Genomic DNA, 21,416 nt, shown 5'->3' with positions numbered 1-21,416 from the left:
CCCTCTTTGGAAGAGCTTTATAGCTCCCTTAAGAAAGTACAAACCATTCTTAAAGATCCATCTTATCCTGGGTACCTTTTTTTTGAACTATTACCATCTGGCAGACAGTACAAGATAATAAAAACAAGGAAAATAGGCTGAAAAAACAGCTTCTATCCCAGGGCAGTAACTATATTGAATTCTATGGTACAGTGCAATATTAATGCAATCACGATTTTCAATTCAATTGTATAGAATGTGAAGGATATGTATTTGTGTTTTATTTTTATAATTATAAAATACACTGAAGATGGCATTTAATTTCATTGTACGAGGTGCAATGACAATAAAGTAAAGAAAACTAAACTAAAATTTTTACATTCCCTTTTTCCTCTTCAAAGTTATAAGCCATTCATCCTTAATGTCATATAAATGCAAAAACATGAATACAAGATAGCAGGAAAACACACTTAAATACATACACTAAGTCCTATAAAAAATATTTGGAATGTTAAAATAACCTACTGATGAACCAGCAATGCTCAGCATCAAATGCAGCCATGGACAGGCCTTCTTCCTGGATTTGGTAGTTGTGAGAGCATCTTCAAAGATACTCCCAATATACAAGCAGGGTTATACAGGAGAAGGCAATGGCCTACCTATATTCTGGTCTTCAGCATTTAGGGCTCACTGCTATCATCTAGAATTGTACCTGACCACACATAAAGCCCCTTGTATCCTGCAGTAAGAGCACTTTAGAAATATTCTTCACAGCAAGTCCTCTCTAAAGAAAATGCAATAACAATCCAGAGAGAAGTCATGGGAGGACAAGTACCTTCGTAAGTCTTAAGAGACTCTTAGACTCTTTTCTTAATTTTCAAAACAAAGGATTAAAGTAATTAAATGATAATGAAAACAATTATTCTTTTGACATTATCTCAGTCTCTGGACATTACAAGACAATGCGGCTAATTTCTAGTTTACTTCCTTGATGATTTATGTAAGAGTCTACCATTCTGTATCCTACTCATGTCAGAAAACTATTTTGCAAAAATGTCTGATAATTGAGGTCTATTCATTTTATAATATGCTTTCTCTGTATCAAAAGTATCTAATAGTCAATGATTTATTGAAGAGCAAAACTCCACTCTCTTCATCTCCTTCTTGGACTTCTGTTTATTTTCACTTTCAGCATTCTACCAAACTCTTTTGAGGCATGCTTCACATACTAATTCTTACAAATTCATTTATTACACATTTTCCCTGCAGCAAACCTCTTACAAATCAAGAAGCAGCAATGTAGTCTTCACACTCAGATAAAAACAAGTGGTCTAGCAACTTTAGGAGAAAAACACCCCCAAATGTCAACATCTCTGCAGTTATGCCATCTACACTGCAGCCTTTCCATTTTTAAAAAAAAATCCCCAGCTCTTACGATATTTTTCATCATTTTTTCTTGACAACTAACATTTATAAAATTCATTTCAATTCCACCCTTTGACATTTCAGTAACATTTTCACACAAAATACTTTAAAATACTTCTTCAAGCTTTTCTTCACTTAACAATTTTATCATGTTTATTTTTAATTCTATTCAAGGTAATGGAAGCTCCTCATTTATCCCTTTTATAGAACATTTTTAATTTCCACCCAAAGCTATAATTTGTGAGTTTTTCTTAAACTCTTTTGGCATACATTTTTATAACTGATTTTTTTTCTCTTTGTATACATTGTATACTGTCTTTTTATCCTCATTTTTTTCACTTTTACCACTAATTTCTATTGCCCCAGTACTGACTTTGTTCTAATTTTAGATGACAGTGGATGGTATGTTGCCAATGCATCTCTAATTTGCCTTTTTATATATATAATCAAGTCCATATGTTCACCTGATATTCAGACTTGGGTACATTTATGGCAGTCAGGTAAAGACACTTTAAGCAAGTGCTTAGTATTGTAGCAAGGTAATCCGTAGCTTCCTGTCAGGTGCAAAGAATCAAGACGATGTGTTAAGTTGCAGTACCCAAGATTTATTGCTCAAGAATCTAATTAACTAAAGTTCGACACCACTTAATTGGAGCCAGAAAAGGGTCAAGGTAATTATTACACTTGGGTTACATACTGAAAATGGGCAACAATAATTCAGAATGGTTCACTGTTTTCTTCAAACACTTTGCTTTTTCTTTCAATGAATTGTATTCATTGGATCACATCAATTTCCATTGGGAATTCCCCCAATTCCCTAAGACTTCCTATATTCATATTATGCCTCATACCAATATAGATGTCCCTTATTCATTGTGTCTTATACAAACATAGTCCTGTATTTCACAATTATACTTAGAACTTCACCTACTTACATGTATTTATTAACTGCTCCACACAAATAAAACTTCTTTATTCAGGCCTAGCACTCTTGCCTTTTTCTTATTTTCAGAAGCAGATTACACAATTGTTTTCTTGCATTTAAGAGTTAATTCTCTTTACCAGTTATTTTTCCTATGTACCAAGTCACAATTTCCCAAGTGTCATGATCATCACTAGAGAGGAACTATAGAAACTAATCTATGCTGCCTACTATGGCTTTAGTCAATTGAAGCATTTTTATAATACTTCTTAGTAAGAAAGTAGTAAATTACTAGTTTTTAGTAGTAAATTACTAGTCTTATCTGTATCCATATCACATGCAAAATTGTCTCAGCAGTTTTAGAACATTTCGGCTAGCACAGGTAGTCCTTGACATTTGACCACAATTGAACCCAAAATTTATGTTGCTAAGTGAAACATTTTTACATGAGTTTGTTCCATTTTAAGACCTTTTTGCCACAGTTGTTAAGTAAATCACTGTAATTGGTATAATAGTCAAACTGTTAGTAAGTGAATCTGGCTTTCCCATTGACTTTGCTTGTCAGAAGGTCACAAAATATTACATGACCGCGAAACATTGCAACCGTCATAAATATGAGTCAATTGTCAAGCATCTGAATTTTGATCACATATCCATAGGGATGCTGCAACGGTTGTAAGTGTGATAATTGGTCATAAATCGCTTTTTCAATGCCGTTGTAACTTTGAATGGTCAGTAAATGAACTGTTCTAAGTCGAGGACTACAGGCATATGCAATATATTGACATACTCAGAATATAAATATTTAGTCTTCTACAGTAAACTCCAGCTGGGGAGTTGGAATGGCAATTAAACTCCTAATGTTTAATAAGGTTTATAAAATTACATTGCATAACAAAAAATATATCTAATTTCCCAAAGGTTCAATGAAGAAATTGATTTTTTATCTCTAATTAGGAGATTACTGAATTTAAGCATATGATGCAATATAACTGTGTTTTGACATCTAACTTGTGGTCGTTAAAATCAAAATAATGCTCTATTGCTTGCTTTTTTAAAGTTAGCAGTAGCTCACTATTTAAGCTTTAAAAATTATTTTAACTTAAAGAATGTGAAAAGCCGTTACTATAAGTCAGGCAAGACTTAAAGAACTAATAGCAATATCACTTAGACTTATATATCGCTTCATAGTGCTTTACACTGTAAACCTCTCTAAGCGGTTAACAGTGTCAGCATATTGCCCCCAATAACAATCTGGGTCGTCATTTTACCGACTTCGGAAGGATGGAAGGCTGAGTCAACCTTGAGCTGGTGAGATTCGAACTGCTAAACTGCTGGGAGCTGGCAGTTAGCAGAAGTAGCTGCAATAATTCATTCTAACCACAGTGTCACCAGGGCTCTTGAGTGTCACCAGGGCTCTGTAAGTGGTTACAGTTGAAAATAATTCATTCTGAATTAGACATCATTTGTTGTCAAACATATCACTTATTCAAAGGTCATATTAAAAATAATCTGATTTAAGTATTTTGCCAAGTAAGAATGTTCATATGTATTACAGAGTCATTTTCGATGCAATTCTCTGGCAAGGAACTCTTTGAAATGAATATAAATAATATATAGGAAGATCTCTTATTTAAAATAATAACCTCACATTTTAATATAATGCTTCTTAGAAGTAAAATGAATTAAGTTTTTTAAAAAACTAAGTAGGCAATTAGTGATTGGTAATGGCTGCATATAGAATATCCCAGCTCTGCTTTGCATGTGATATCTCACACCAGCAAAAATTACCTTCAAGCAATGGCTTAGTATTACATGCCAGTTGTATAGTTTCCTAGAGAAGTTACTGACCCCGAGGAAACATCAAAAAACTCTTCTGCAATGGGATATTGTTGGCACTCGAGGGATGCCATTAAAATCTTGACCCAATGCTGGGATATTGTGTATATCTGGATGGAACAGAGTTAGGTTCAATTCTGACAAGACCAAGTGGCTTTGTTAATTTGATTTCTTGTCAAACCTGGAAGGCATCTTTGCATTGGAAGCCCTGACATTCCCCCTGATTCTAGGTACATTACATATTTCGTGTTTATTGGGATTGCACTTCTGTATGCAAAATTAGTGTGCAATCAGGGGATGAATTCGTAGCTTCTGCTCAAAGAGCAGGTGGCAGCTGTGGACAAAGAAGCCTTTGCACAGATTGAGCCTGTTTCTGAACCAGGAGACCCTTGAGATAATCTACTGTAAGCGCTGTCCATGGAGACCACTCAGGAGATTACTCAGAGACTAAACCTGTTTCAGAATGTAGCTGTGTGGAATGTGATGGGGCATGTTGCAGTCTCTGCATGTACCTATGCAAGTACGGGCGTATAGGAGCCTGCCTGGAGCACCGAGTACCGTTCTGGTATGGTGCTCCGGAGGGCCCACCCACCTGAGCTCCTTACCTGTCCTTTAAGCTTTTGGCACTTCCGTGCACGCATATACAGCACCTCCGCGATGCTCCGCAGAGCAGCTGGAGTGTCGCGGAGGCTTGTGGAGGTGTGCAGGCAGGTACGACAAATGCACGTGCCGTGCACGTGTGTGTGCACCACGCACCTGTGGGCGACACCAGGTTGGAAAGGGATCTGGAACCCACCACTGGGTTCCATATGTTTGCACTGATTTCAACTAGGGTAGGCATGCTCCAGGTCCCTTCAGTTAAACAGTGTCACTTTATAGAACCCAGGAAGTGGTCCTTCTTGGTGATGGTTCTTGTCCCGAGGAATGACATTCCCCCATAGATCCATACTGTTCCCATCCTTATGACTTCTGCAAACTGCTTAAGATCTCCCAAGCCGGGATGGCAATTGAGCACCTTTGGGTTTTCTAGGCCTATCTTCCAGTTAACTATTTACTTTCTGTGATAATTGCTGCTTTCCTTCACATTTCTTTTATAAAATTATAACTCAGCAAAGTCACTCTGGAGTCAGGCAATGTCAAAACTAAACAAACTAACAAACATGAAACTATGACAATTTGAGTGAAACTTAAAACTACAGCAATCTTCTTTATACTGGTCACTTGTGTTTATCTTTCATTCATTATAACCCCAAATATATATTAAGTACTATTTCCGGACCATGTGTCCTTTATTGCATATTTGGTTTTGAGTCAGAGCTTGGAACTTTTTCTACTATGTTACAGACAGTGGTGGGATTCAGCTGGTTCGGGCGAACCGGTTGTTAAATTGCTGGCTGGCCCCGTCCCCACATGCACCATTTTGGCTCCCAGGGAGCTGCAGGGAGGCGTCCTAGGGCCTAGGCATGGGGATGTGTGACGCATCTCCCCGCGGCCTGTTTTTGCTCCCAGGGGGGTGCAGGAGGCTGAGTGCTGCCTGTCACACCCCTGGCTACGCCCACCCAGCCAGTCATTTGGGAAGAGAACCAGTTGTTAAATTATTTGAATCCCACCACTGGTTACAGATCAAAGTTAGGGAGCGATCACCATATTATGTGATTGCTGAAATGAATAGAAAGAGAACAAACAATTATCTTCCTGATGTGCTTTTTCTGCCCAGACCGGAGAAGGGAAAGAGAGCTTACTACTTTGAGCTGCCTCCTGCGCTTAAGAGAACCACATGCCAATTGGCAAATGACCTGCCCTTTGGGAATAAGGAAAGAAGTGAGTAATAATAATCCTTAACAGGGCTGAGGCCTTAATGAAAGTTCGGCTATGGTGATGAACTACTTTCTTCCTTTGGTAGTTTCACGGTGCAGCCAAGGAGGAAGGGAGGGTGGGAGGGAGGGAGGTAGGGAGGGAGGAGGGAAGGAGGAAGGAAGGAAGGAAGGAAGGAAGGAAGGAAGGAAGGAAGGAAGGAAGGAAGGAAGGAAGGAAGGAAGGAAGGAAGATTGAATGAGTCATAACGAACTCAGAAAAGAGAAGAAAAAAGGGAAGAAAAGCTATATTTCTGGGAATGAAAGTGCTGTGCATGCACATAAGTGCCTCTTTTTATTAGTTGTGATTAAATAACAGGAGAAAAAAATCATCTCTAACTCTCCAATTTTTACCTCAGATATGAAGTAACACTCTTCAATTCACAGTGTCCTGTATATAGATAAAAGGCTTTTGAGCTTATTTTTAATTGGTACCCATTTTGATTTTTGTAACTGTGTTGGTTTATTTGTATTATTAACATTGCTTTTGGTTTTATCTTTTTAATCCAGGATGAGCTATTTTGCTTCACAAAGTGGCAAATCAACACTTGGAAGAACGCAGTAGGCATTTCTCATTTTTCAAATAAAAATTCAGATTTTTCTGAGAAACCTTGAAAGCCATACTTGTCCAACTAAAAGGGAACTCCAGAGACATACATAGTACTATGTAATTCACTTGAGAGTTTACTGATTACCTGAATTAACTAACAATACCTTTAGGGGATGCACTCAAATGATTTAAAATATTGTTCCAAATAAAAAAGTTTTTTCAATTTAACTATTATCCTCCAAAACACATACATAAAAGATTAATGGTTCCTAATGCTAATGGTACTTTAAAAACAAGAATTGGCAATGAATTCTATAAAAACTCCTTCTTACTTCTTTCTTAATAGCAATGGCTGTTACTATTTGTTTTCTTGGAAGTTTCCTCTTACTACGTAATTTCAGAGGCAGATAATATATTAGTAATACAGAAATACCAGGAAGTTTGTGAAGTTGCTTATCTGCCTTGAATCTTTCCTTTTGCAGTTGTCTTAGCTGCAGATTTCTGGCAAATATTTGATTATGCATTTTGGTCATATTTCCAAAAAAAACAATTAAATAATCATTACACTATATAACATGTCTTTACTCCCCACCACAATTCATGAACAAGCAATTAATCAGAAAACAGTAGATTAATGAGACCTCTAAATTTTCACACTTCAAGTTAATCATTTATTTATTTTCAGTTTGTTTGTACTTCCTAACTCAATGATAACTTGTCATGGTTTAATACATACACACTAATATACACATACATTATATTTCTATGTATAACTGAAATTATAATTAAGATAAAAAATGAATACAAGTTAGAAAAAAAGAAAAGAAAAAATAGAAAGTGAAAAAAAGAAAAGAGAGAAGAGAAATAAGAATATATTAAAGAAAAGATATACACACACACACACACACACACACACACACACACACACGTAATCTTATCTATAAACAAATCCTTGATGGTCCAGGGAAGAAATAGTGAACTAAAAATCTTCAGAGGAAGAAGTGGCAAATTAAAGACTACAGTGGAAGATGAGCAGATCCGTGCTTTCTAATTCCTCTCCAGACAATGAGAGGACTTGAGATCAGCCACAAGTACTTCAGACAGTTGCTCTTCACAAGAGGAGCAGTGCAGAAGTGGGTTTCTGACGGTTCACCCCGGATCAGGCAAACTGGTAGTGGTGGTAGTGGGAGGGCTCCTCTCACCCGCCCAAATGATTCTGCACATGCACAGAAGCATCATGTGCTCACGAGCAAACCGGTAGTAAAATAAATTGAAACCCACCACTGGAGCAGTGATCTGCAACAGGTTTAGATTTCTGGGACATGACACTGGGTTTGTATCCTTTCTTTTCTAATCAATTCCTTGATAGCAGCTTTTTAGCTATTAGGAACCTTTGGATCAACAAGACTTATAGCATTGGACAAGTTTTAGCAAAAGAACTTTTAAATACATGTTTAAAGACTTAACATTTGTTTCAAATAAACAGCAAAAGGTGGTTAAAACTTTGATTTTGAGATATTTTTTTTGGAATTTGGATTTTGGAAAGTTACAAATGGACTAAGGTTCCAGTACAGGGGTGGATCTCAGCTGGCATTACTGCTGGTTTGCTCGTGCACACGCATGTGCAGTTCAATGGAAATTGTTCCATTGAATTGTTCCAGGGAACCAGTTCAGGGGCATGGCCAGCCTGGGTTGCCACCAGTTCTGCAACCCAGGCCAGCATACCACGTCCGGTTCAGCCAAACTGGTAGGAACCCACTTCTGGTCCAGTTGGATTTGAAATAAGATTTGGAATTCATTGTAAGACTCCTTTCCATGGGAGATTCTTTTTGTTTAAAACTGTATTTTAAAAAATTGATAGTATGTGTCTTAGGTGATTTGACACTAGAGGGAATCCGAAGGATTTAGGAGGAATCAAGATTACACTTAAAGAGACTAAAGATTAAGATTATTACAAGTAAAGGTAGGAATAATACATCCACCTGCCCAATCAACTAACCTATTAAAATCCTGAATGTACACTCAGAAGGAAACCATTTCCAACAACATGCAGAAAGGTGGAAGTCAGGGGCTAATATGGTTTATTTTTACTATGTGGCAACAATTTGATTTCAACTCTACACACCCTTAAAATCCCCTGGGGATTTTTAAAATGCATGTCAAGTACATTCACAGAGGAGGCAGGCAAGGCAAATGGCATCTGTATCACAACCTAAATTCTGCCTCTTGTATGCAACATCATGATGTAAACATGAACAGACAGTTTATTTCATTATATTACATAGCACACCTTTCTTTGTTTTGGCAATATTATGAAAATTATGTTTAGTAAAATGATAAAGGGAAAGTGATAATTTATGAGTGATAAATAGAAGAAAATAACTGCAAGAAAACCCCAAAAAATTGAAAGAAACAAATTCTATGCCAGAAATGCTTGTAACAATAAAAAGGCACTGAGTTTTAGAGGTTGCTATTGATGCAAAATAAATTTAGTTATGTTTCTTTTTATTAACTCATGCCTTTCTTTGGTTCTCTTATTTTATTTCTCTGCTTTTCTGTATAACAATCCTTACATTGAGAATGAACAGTATGATAAATATGTATTATGATGGATAAGGAAGGTGAATTTGATTGGAGATACCAAGTAGGAATATGTTTAATCTCCATTTATCATCTAGTATAGAGTCTTTTATGCTCTTTGGACTCACAGTAGTAGTGATAAGGAATATTTTTCACTAACAGCACCGATTTGCTGTTGGTGCGCAACAATAAGTATTATTTATTTTACTCTTTGCATAGCTGTAATTACTGTAGTATATATGAAATTTGGATAAAGCAAATCAAAACAATTGTACAAAGAACTAGAACAACACACAACAATGTTGATAAAAAAAAATTTCTTGGGTGGAGAAAGGTATAGTTTACTAGAAGCCAAGTGAAATACAAAACCAGAGCTGAAATTTGTGTACCAATATCCCAAGTGTAATTTTCCCCTCCTGAAGTTGCCTCCCATAGTTGGTTCCCTCGTGTCCAATCAAATTTAAAAGAAATATTTTTAGAACAGTCTTCTGAGGAATGCAGCGGTGCTCCATTCCCAAGCAGTTGACCTTGAGACTGTGCTTGGAAAGGAATGGTGAATTTTCATTTCACCGAAGCATACTCCCCTCCCATCTGGCCCCCAGACTTAATGGCAGACTGGCACCAAAAGAAGTTCTCAAAGTGTAGTAACAGAGAATTGACTGAGGTGGAATCTGCCACCCCAATTGTGTTCCAGAGTGTCTATGGAAGTAGAGATATGCTGTTTGGAATCCCCAGCTCCCCAGCCCAGAGAGAAGCTTATCTGGTTCACCTACTTCTGCACTAGTCTTAACCAGTAATCTTCCATTTGATTCAAGTCCTCTTTCACAATGAAAACCTGCATGGTATGGTGATTAATGTATAGGCCTAGGTTCTGATACACCCTAATTCAAATCCAATTTAAAGACTAACAGGACATTCATTGGGTTAATCTCCCTCAGCCCCAACCTATCTCGTAGGGCTGTTGTATGAACAAAACAAAGGGAGAATTCCAGATAAGTCCCTCAGGAAACAAATCTAACAAACCGAATAATAAATCACTTCTTCATAAAGAGCAGCTTTTCAGCATGCTTGAAAATAATATTTTCATTCCGGCAAAACCAGACAGTTGACAGCATAGACTGACACTTCATTCTAAGTTTAACATTAATATCCAGTGAGGAATCTATTTCATACAAATATAATGCTAGCATGATATTTTATGTAACAGGTGATATCATACAAATAAGGCTGTAAACCTACAGTTGTTGACAAATGACACATTTTCTGATTGTTTTGCTTGAAGAAGATCTATCTTCCCCCTACCCCTCTGCCCAACACTTTGTCTTATTAATTAACTGGTGGAGAGTGTATATGGAATACTCATTGAACCATGCTTCAGATCTGTTCTCAAATACATTTTACCTAATTGGTTGTGCAAAATTTACATGAGATTAAATTTCATTTGGGACAAAAATCTTTCCAGGCAATTCTCCCTGGCAATGAAATTGACAGTGACATGTGGCAAGGGGGACATATTCTTCTGTCTCACACTACCATTCTAACAATAGAAGGAATTCTTTGGCCTTGCTGTCAATATCATCTAGCAAAATCTAATTGGATATGAGTTTCTATGATGTCATCATGCTTCCTAATGGTATATTAGGCAGGCCACTGTCTTTCATGCTCAGTTTGAACACCTGCCCTAAGTGGAATAATACTAATGTAATTCTCAAGGTTCCCAGAAATATTGTACATACTGTGTTATAATGACCAGGTTTAGATGAGTTTTAAGTCACCACTGTCTTTCAGTGCAATCTCCTCCATGCAACTATTATTGTAAGGGGGAAATTCAAGAACAGAATAGTATATATATGTTACTGTGAAAGTCCGAAATCTGGTGAATGTCGACATTCACCGGTGAATGAAAGTCCGAAATCTAGTGAATGTCGACATTCACCAATTTCGGTCTTTCACGGTGACATATATATACCATGGCGAACGTCTTGGAAAAATGAAAATCACTCTAGTGAATAGTACAAGTCATACAAGATAACTGAAACTTCAATATAAATACTATTGTGACAGAATCTGCACAATGAGGAGCAGTGGGAAAGAGTTTTGGAAACATATATCTTTCCCAAAGAGAGACCCAAATTGAGAAACTGAGCAATCTTGAGCTGGATGAGGGAGGAGGAAAGAGGTTGGGGGTATATCTAGCAGGTTAGAAGGTTATAGCTTTAGTCTGACAAGATTCTGTTCATTAGATGAAAGCAAATAAAGGATTGAACTCAACTGGATTTCTCAGTATTGTCTCTGGGCTTAGGGTTGACAATTATGTTATTATTGCTGTTGCGATCTCTAACCAGCTAAAAGTTTCTGGATTATGTTCAAGCAACTTCTTCCATCTTTTGAAATTCATCTTTAATTTGAAAATTAATTCTTGTACTTACTCAGAAAAAAAATAGACACTAAATACAGTGAGGCTTATCTGCTGGTAAATTATAAAATACATGTTAGATCGGGTAATGGAAAGGCACACAAGGCTAAAGGCAACAACAGCTCTTTATTGTAACAGAACAAGTATATACAATCCAGCGAAGGTTGAGTCTGACAGCAGCTCATTTATAGGGAGCTGTCAGACCCTTCGACCAATGAGTTTAAACCTCTGTTCCCCCCGGAACAGAGGACCTTGGTGGAAACCACTATAACTGAAGCTAGTATCTAACAATACATATGACATATATAGAGACAGAGACATAGATATACACAAAAGAGAGGACACACCAATGCCTTTTGTCAAGTTGTTGATTATTATATCATCCCACCATTTTTTTTTAAAGTGAGGTTTCTAAGTACTAGAGCAGCGATGGCGACCCTTTTTTGGCTCGCGTGCCATAAGGGGGGGGGAGCGCAGGGGGGTTGTGTGCCACACTCATAATGCAATGTGCAACCCCCCAGTACGCATGCATGCACTACAGGTGCGACCCCCCCCCATTTTTGCATGCTTTTTTCGCCCTCCCCAGGCTCCAGAGGCTTTATAAATGCATGGGAGGGCGAAAACAGCCTCCCCAGTCCCCCCGGAAGCCTTCTGGAGGCTTCAGGGACCTTCAGGAGGCTTCCCTGAAGCCTCCGAAACAGTCAAAATGACCCTCTGAGCAAACTGGAAGTCACTTCCAGTTTGCTTGGAGGGTCATTTTGAGGGCTCTGAAGGCTTCAGGGACCTTCAAGAGGCTTCCCTGAAGCCTCCGGAGCAGTCAAAACGACCCTCCGAGCAAACTGGAAGTCCATTCCTGTATTTCCGGTTTGCCCATAGGGCCAGTTTTTTGCGCTCCGGAGGCTTCAGGGAAGCTCATGAAGCCTCCGGAGGGCCTCGAGGGAGGGTGCGGGGGGGCAGGGGAGGCTCTTTTCGCCCTTCCCAGGCCCCTATAAAGCCTCTGGAGCCTGGGGAGGGCGAAAAATGGCTTTAAAAAAGGGTGAACTCAGCTGGCCAGCGCACACATGCACGCTGGCCAGCTGACAGGGCAGCACCTCGCGTGCCTTGACAAATGGCGCCGCGTGCCACCTGTGGCATACATGCCATAGGTTCGCCATCACTGTACTAGAGTTTCGCAAGCCAAAATTCATGCCTTTTCTTACAGCCTTTTGTTTTGAATATGATCGACTCACCAGAATCTTTGTAGTGTAAGCACTATTGATGGCAATTGCATTAACCAGCAAATCCATTGCTTTGGCTGGAATAGAATCTGGGTCAGGGATCTCTTTGTAATGGGCATCTCCAATAAAGGCTTGTACTACTGTCATTCGGTTAGTTGTTAATGTCCCTGTTTTATCAGAGCAGATGGCTGTAGCATTTCCCATAGTCTCGCATGCATCTAAGTGACGGACCAGGTTGTTATCTTTCATCATTTTCTGAAAGGGAAAGCATACAGATAAATATTTTATTCTTACAGAACGCATAGTCATTTAAAAATAATTTTATTTATAAAATCTGGCATAAGAAAGTATAAGAAAATAACTTTATATAAATTAAAAATTAAAACGTGTTCATATTAATCAAATTATATTTATTATTGATTACACTTATATATGCTCAAGCACACACATTCATTTGCATTCACTTCCTAAAACTGTGAAATTAATAAGACTCAAATATACCATATATATATATATATATATATATATATATATATATATATATATATATATATATATATATATATATATATATATATATATATATATATATATATATATATATATATATATATATATATATGTGGCACATAAATTTAAAAAAATAAATTAAGTAATGTAATGTAATGTAATGTAATATAATAATATAATATAATATAATATAATATAATATAAGGTGATTTTGAAACTTTTCAAGAATATGAGGCAAAGAATTCTACGATATTGTAAAAAAAAGAGGACATAACAGGGCTACCTATTCATTGCCATAAAGTGTCAATAAATAATCATGGTTTGCCTTTTTTATTCTTTCTAGCAAACAATAGTCTGCACTGGAGTATTAAATGTTATGTTAACAGTTTCTAATTAAAATTGCTCCTTTACAAACATTATTAATTTAATAATGCACCCTCCAACAGTTACCCTCACGTTGTCCTGGAATTAAGTATGTGTAACTGACAACAAATATTAATGAAAATTATGAACATTATAATACAGAAAGAAAAGGAAAGAACGTGTATTCAATGAAAAGGTTCTACCAAAGGAATGCTGCACCACTGAAGAAGCTTGATAATAGGAACTAAAGAGAGCAGAACATTGTCATTAAGAAATTAAAATGGGAAATTAGGTAAGAATTAGTAAATTGATCATAATTTAAATGGGACTTCATGCAAATTAATATTAACCATATCCTGGCCTTTATCGTGCATTATCTAAAAGTCTAAATTGGTAGACGTTAGATCAGATGGGAACAATTTCAATAATGTAACTATTATGTAAAGAGGGACATCCTGTTATCCTGTTATTCTCATATCAGAGAATAACCCTGAATTCCAACCTTCCAGAGAAAAAGAAAAAAAATTATCTCTATCCATATCTTCCATATTGTGCCTTATTTTATATATCTCCACTAGGTAGTATCTAGAGAAAACCCCAGATGATAACCCATCATTTTATGTATCCCTTTTTGTACTTCATCCAGCTCTACGGTGTTTTTTATTCTGTGTGCACAACCAAAACTTTACATAGAATTCCAATTACAGTCTCATCATAATTTTACATAATGGCACTAATGCATTGTCAGTTCTATTTTCAGTTCTCTTCTTTTGAATTTCAAGTAAGGGGTCTATTTTTAAAGCAGCCTGGGTTGACTTTTTTATCTCCCTCTTCAGCATGTTTGCATGCTACCAGCTCAATAAATTTTAGATTCATTGAATTGGAAAGTTAGGGTTTCTAGAGCTAACAGAATGTTGATACCAGTACAGGGATCAAATAATATTTCAAAGGTTTTGCTGCACAGACCTGAGAGCCTGCTTTGTCAAACTACTTAGCAAAGACGAATCAAATAAAGTACAAGAATGAAAAGAGACAGCAGCTAGCATAATATTAATTTAGTAGGTTGTTCTGTAAAGAAAAAAAAGCCTCAGATCAGAATGTACCTTCAGAGATTTTTTTGCCCTCTCACTCTTTGTTTATAGGTATGTGCACAGATATTCACTGAAAGTAATAATACTGTATAATAACAACAATATTCCATGACTCGACATCATATGCTTCCTGCCACAACTTATTAACCACCTCAAAGTATCATAGAGTTGGAAGGGTTTGAGAGGTCACTGATTCAAATTGCCTAGTGCTTGCTAGGGAATTCTGGGAGTTGAAGTCCAATGTCTTAAAGTTGGCAAGGATTAGAAACATTGTATTTAGAGCATTTCTGACAGATTATCATTCAGATTCTATTTGAAGACTTCTGGTGACATTATTTGTTTGTTATTTCAATTTATATGGCTACCCATCCCCGATTCATGACTCAGGACGATTAAGAGCAATTAGAAAACACCTTAGAACAATATAAAACATTAGAAATAACATTGTATGCATAATTAGCAGTTAAAAACCAAACAGTTAAAAGTTAAGTTAAAAAACAAATAACCAGCAACAAAATAATGCAAGGATTGCACAGGCTCTGCCACTCATCTGAATCCCTAAGCATATAACCATTTCTTTCAGACTTGTGGAAAGCCAAGAGTGTCAGGGAAAACCTCATCTCTGGGGAAGTGATGTTCCAAAAGAGATAGAAAAGATGGCAGTGCTTGTTAGAAAGAAGACATAGCATGCCTTTCATGCCAGACGTAATAGATGGTTAGACATAACAGGAGAGAGATGCCTCCTATTAGCTGGGGCCGTGCCTTGAAGGGCTTTAAATCTTGAATTGAACCTGGAAGCACCCTGGCATCTGATGCAGTTTGTAGAACAGAGCTGTAATGTGCACTGATTGGGGACTGCATATAATTGCCTAGGCCACTGCATTCTGTGACAGCTGCAGCTTCTGGAACCTGCTCAAGGGCAGCCCCATATAAAGTGAATCATACTTTATGTGAGTCCACTTGGGAGGTAATTAAGGCATGAGTGACCATAAGCAAAGCTCTTCTATCCAGGATCAGGCATAATTGGAAGGCAGCAGGAAACTTTACGAGGCTATCTGCATCATTGGCTAACAGCTTATACAGATTGGAAGCTCCTCTTGGGGCCTAGCCTGAATCTCCTTCCCTGATATTTCAACCCGATGGTTCTGGTCCTGTTCTTTGGAGCAATAATTGCACTCCCTTCAGATATTTCATGACTATATTGCCTGTCAGCCAACATTTCTGTAAGCCAAAGAAATCCAGATCCAACCTTGCATATAATATACATGTCAGGAAAGCTGCTCTGTAAGCAAAATAATTCTATCCAAAGGAACTATATCTTAATTTTTTATTTAATGTTGAGAATTGTGTCAGCTGCCCTTTTTTCTCCCCTACTCACTTGATTATAACTTTACATTAAAACCACGAAGTTATACGGTCATAATGCATTTACAGTACTGATCTTTTTTTTTTAAATACTTCTTTTTAAAGCCTCTTTTGTACAATTAACCAGTGAAACAGCTTGCCTTCAGAAGTTGTGGATGCTCCATCATTGGAGAGTTTTAAGAAGAGATTGGGCATCCATTTGTCCAGAATGGTCTAGGGTCTTCTAAGCAGAGAAGCTGGACTAGAAAACCTAGGGTCCCTTCCAATTCTGTTACTTTGTTATTGTTACTATCTATCCCAAAATAAACTAAAGAAACCAGAGTGAAATTGTTAAATGGGCAGAAACGGTGTCCTGTAAGCCTTAAGCTTTTGTTATAGCCAGAACTGGTCTATGAAACTGGCCTGATACTGAATTATCTTCTATCAGAATCTTTCATGTCACATTGTCTTGGACAAGAAAAAAACTAGCCTGGAGAACAAAATGGAGAATTGGGCCTTAAAATCCTTGAAGAAGAATCTATTTTCTGAACACATTACAAAAATCAAGCAAACATTGGCCATTGTGCAGCTTTTTATGACATAAAATACATCAAAGAACAGAAGGTACTCCAGCATTCAAAACAAATTGTACTCCCTCCCACCTGCTCCCAAAAATCTCTGTAGGAGCTCCACTAACAGTTAATGGCAATGATAGAGTACAAAGTGTGCTCATCACAATAGCAAGTGCATACAGCTTCCATAATACCATTAAAAATCTTAGTTCTGTAAGTAGGTAATACAGTCTTATTTTCCTAATGAAAATCTTCATTATCACTTCTTTGCCCTTAAATATTTAAGACTGGCTCCTAGTTCCAATCAAATACATGAATATATTTTAGTTTAATTTACTAACAAAATATCATAGTTTTGAAAAGATTTACTGGCAAATAACATTATTCTAAGAGGAGGGAGCATAATGGCTCAGTGGTTAAAGAAGCTGAACTTGTCAGAGGGAAAGCTGACAGCCTGGATTTGAGGCCTGAATGTTGTGCAATGGGTTGAACTCCCATTACTTGCCCCAGCTCCTGCCCACCTAGCAGTTCAAAACATGGAAATGCAAGTAGATCAATAGGTATCACTTCAGTGGGAAGATAACAGCATTCCACGTGCCTCACCATATAGTCATGCTGGCCAAACGAACTCAGAAATGTCTTCAATGCTGGCTCCCTTTGCTAAAAAACGAAAATGAGCACTGCTCCCTAGAACTGAGCACAATTATATAGAAGAAACCTTTTCCTTTACCTTTAACAGGATCCTGAAAGAATTGTGCATAAGGTTTTTTAATATATATATATTAGTGTTGAGACTGCTACTTACTTTTACAGAATAAGCAAGGGAGATGGTAACTGCCAGCGGAAGTCCTTCTGGAACAGCAACTACAAGCACAGTCACACCAATAATGAAGAATTTGACAAAATACTGAACATATACAGGTGTGCATTCAGGCAGCCATGGCTTTTTCTTGACAACGAAGTTCTCAATAGTAAAGTATAGTACTAAAATGATGACAGTGATTGCTGACATTACCAAACCTGGAAGAGACAAACATATTTTTTATTGTAAAAGTATTTTTTTGTGCAATGTAACGATCGTATTTTCAAAAATAAAATCTGCTCTTTTATATATTACATCAGAATAGAACCTTCCTAGTCTAAGACATACGAATGACAGAAGATGCCCAGAGCCATTTTGTTACAACATGGGCAAACAAACAACAAATAAATGATGTCAGATTGGATAAATCCAAGTAATTTACTAGCCTTTCTTTGGGACATCAGAAGACACAACAGTTTAAGCCTTTAGTCTAAAATAGTTCCATCAATGCTATAATGCTTCTCTCTTATTCTTGGAGGGACTTTTTGCATTAAAAGGAAATCGGGGAAAAGGAAGAGAAGGTTCTAGAGCAGGACTGTCAAACTCACGTCCCACAGGCCGGAATGGGTCACGCGCTGGCCATACCACACATCCGCACACAGTTTAGTGAAGGGGGGGGGGGAAGTCGCAATATGTCACATGACAATGTCGTGACAACACTAGTTTTACACTCCTGTTCTAGAGGAAGGATTATGAAGAGGGTTATAAATACCTATAAAATGGAGGAAAAATTAATGCAAGAAATATGAATTTAGTTATGTAACCGATTTCAGATGTCAGAGGTTTCTACAGTTAAGGATGAAGATTGAAATAGCCATCAGGAATTTCAGTATAAGGAAAAATACTAGAAAAGACGATGAGGAATTTCCCTTCTTTGAATTTCCTTCAATAACCTGGAATTTGAGGCACAGCTTTCAAACACAGTGAATTTATTTGTGTGATCCAATTCCAACATTCTTAATGATGTAATAACGTTAGTAATAATGGTTTTTATCTACTCATTATCAGATTGTTAACCTTCTTACAGCACCTTCTGTCTTTGTAGTTTAATTATACACACATTTTTCAACAAAGCATGTAATTAGCTTGCATATTTATATTCAAAGTGACATACAAACTGCTAAATTTAAACCAAATTACTCTAGTCATTTCAAGTTTTGACCATGAAAAGTGAAAGATGGAAGATGGGTTAATTTGTAGAAATAAAGAGAACACTGTTAGATATACACATCTATGGGTCACTGAAATGTCATAACATCAGCAAAAATATAGGAATAAAGGTTTATTACAACTAGCATAGTTGCAATAAGAAATTTTAAAGTCTTTTCCACTATATATTCTTGGTACAGTGTCTCCTTAAAAGTGCATAATATCCAAGTTTAAGAACACTGATATATTCAATATACAATTGGAAAAAATGCTTTGCTCATATCAAATGGTGTATAGATGTCTTCATGCTGCCTTCAAGATTTTTATTATTTCTTTGAATTGAGTTTCATTTTATAGTGTGAGTTGCTTCATATTTGAATTGCTTTGAATTTGAAATAACCTGTTTTGAACAGAAAAAGGGTATTTCAAATTTGTGACATGTTGCAAATTCCTGCTATGGCCAATTGCTAATTTGACCCATTTTTGTGTAATAATAAAATATAAAATGGTAGAATGCTTATAATTATAATTGCACATTCCAGATGCAATGGAGAAGAGAAGAAATACTTTTTTTTCTCTTGTGGATAGTAAGAATAGTTTTGCAGTAAGTTGTGATTTGATGATGATTAATAAACCAAAGTTGTTTGAATGTACACATCATGATAATTACAAACCATATTTATTCTTTATGTATCAATCTAAAACCAAACAAATATACTTTGATTTAGCAGTGCATGTGAACTAATAGTATGTTAGAGAGTTGATGATTTGCTCTCTCAAATTCTCAAATTTTCTAGGACAGTTTTCTGCAAACTGATGCTAGAAATCTAACATCAAAACTCAGAACACTACTCTAATATAGTTTTCCACTTAATATATGTGCAGTATCAGTGTACATCTTACCTGCTTTGCCTATTTGGACAGCCAATTTAGTTAGCTTTCCTTGGAGGACAGATTTCTCTTTCTTAGGCATGTTGGCTTTCCTCTTGTCTTTATCATCTCCTTCTCCACCTTCAGCACTCTTGAGTGGCTGCATCTCCATTGCAGCTGCCCCATCTTGCTGTTTGGCTTAAAAACAAAGCAGTATTTGAGGGGATTATACATTCCTTTAAAAAGCTAAGAATCAGGATTATAATTTTAATAGGATTATGAATAACCATTACTGATTTTTCATACTATAAAGAACTTTGAATATAAGATCTTTTGCTACTTTATCTTCAGCCTGGACATTTAATCTATGCAGTTAATCTATGCATTCAGCTGCAGACTGAGTAATCGTACATTATTAAATAAAAATATACTTTTACTACTTTTTACAATAATTGTGTTTATTTAGAATTGCATAATCATAAATCTACCATTTCTCCAACAGTGCTATAGTGTTTCATGGTATGCTTTGAATTTATACAGCATTTCTATATGAATTAAAAAGAATTTAACATTTTTAGTTTATATTGTTTTTTAATTTATTATGATTGTAAGCTCCCAGAGTTATCCTGAGGAAAGATCAGCGACCTATAAATTCTACAAATAAATTTAAAAAAATGTAATATCTCAAAATACTTTCAATTTTTCTCCATGACAGTCAGAAAGTGGACTGAATCTATGGCATATATAAAAAGGTCTATGAAGACATCCTTTAAAATTTTGAAGCAAATCAACGTTTCAGTACTTCACTTCATCATCTATTAGGTTAGAGATAAGTAATCTGATATCTACCAAATGTTTTGTTAGTTTCCATTTCCCACATTTGTTCATACACACTGGGGCCTGAAGGAAGTAACTCAAAAACAATCCTAGATTAGTGATACCCAAATTATTTCCTAATTCTACAATTTCACATGTATGTATTTAAGAAATGTATATATATATATATGTATATATGTATATATGTGTATATGTGTATATGTGTATATGTATATATATATATATATATATATATATATATATATATATATATATATATATATATATATATATATATATATATATATATATATATATATATATGTCTTTGGTTGTTCGGGTTTTCTCCCGCGTAGAATTGGAAGTATCTTCACGACGTTTCGATGAAGTCTCATTCATCATCTTCAGGCTGGTGCTTCCGGCTTGGTGCTTCCAGGAGCAATGTGAGATCTCAGCCGGTTCCTCCTTTTAACTGCCAGTGGGGGTTTGTGCTGATTGGGTGGGAGCTTGGCTGCATTCTGATTGGGTGGAGGTGTATTCTGATTGGTAGGGGGCTTGGCTGTGTTCTGATTGGATGGGAGTTTGGCTGTGCTCTGATTGGATGGGGGCGTGTTCTGTTTGGGTGGGGGCCTGGTTGTGCTTGTGTTAGTCTGAGTTGCAGAGGGATTTGAGCTGGTGAGCTGCTTTACTGTTGTTTGGCTTCGCGTTTGTGGTCGTGCCACATCTCCGTGGTGGGCATCAGTTTGCTTAATGTATGGATCTGAGGGGTTTAAAGTGGCTAATAATGCAGCTGTGGTCTGGCTTCTGGTTTGTGGTCCGGCTTCTGGTTTGTGGTCTTTATCGGTGTGGGTTTGGGCTTGCTTTTTGCGTGGATGTGTGATAGTGACATCCTGTGTGGTTTTCGCGAGTGTGGGTCTGGTATCATTCTTTGTGTTAGGGACTCGTTTGTCAGTGAGGGCGGGTTTCCAAATGGCTGGTAGGCGGGAGGTATCATCTCGTTTATTCATGCTGTGTGGTCGTTTTTCTATCTCAATAGCTTCTCTGATTATTCTGTTGTT

The 21,416-nt window shown here is 36.7% G+C and overlaps 1 protein-coding gene across 6 annotated transcripts in view; it reads right to left on the bottom strand.

Moving 5' to 3' along the window:
* Positions 1-21,416, bottom strand: part of ATP2B2 (ATPase plasma membrane Ca2+ transporting 2) — a 146,968-nt gene that overhangs the window by 44,989 nt on the left and 80,563 nt on the right. For all 6 annotated transcript variants that reach the window (XM_081934895.1, XM_081934890.1, XM_081934891.1 and 3 more), the window contains exons 8-10: positions 19,576-19,740; positions 17,467-17,681; positions 12,794-13,036 (exon numbers count right to left, since the gene is read on the bottom strand). In XM_081934895.1, coding sequence (XP_081791021.1) covers positions 12,794-13,036; positions 17,467-17,681; positions 19,576-19,740 — 623 coding nt within the window. The remainder of the gene's footprint in view (positions 1-12,793; positions 13,037-17,466; positions 17,682-19,575; positions 19,741-21,416) is intronic.

Source organism: Natrix helvetica (assembly GCF_964273705.1).
Source record: "Natrix helvetica genome assembly, chromosome: 1".
Taxonomy (NCBI): domain Eukaryota; kingdom Metazoa; phylum Chordata; class Lepidosauria; order Squamata; family Natricidae; genus Natrix; species Natrix helvetica.
This window is presented reverse-complemented; position numbering and strand designations above follow the sequence as displayed.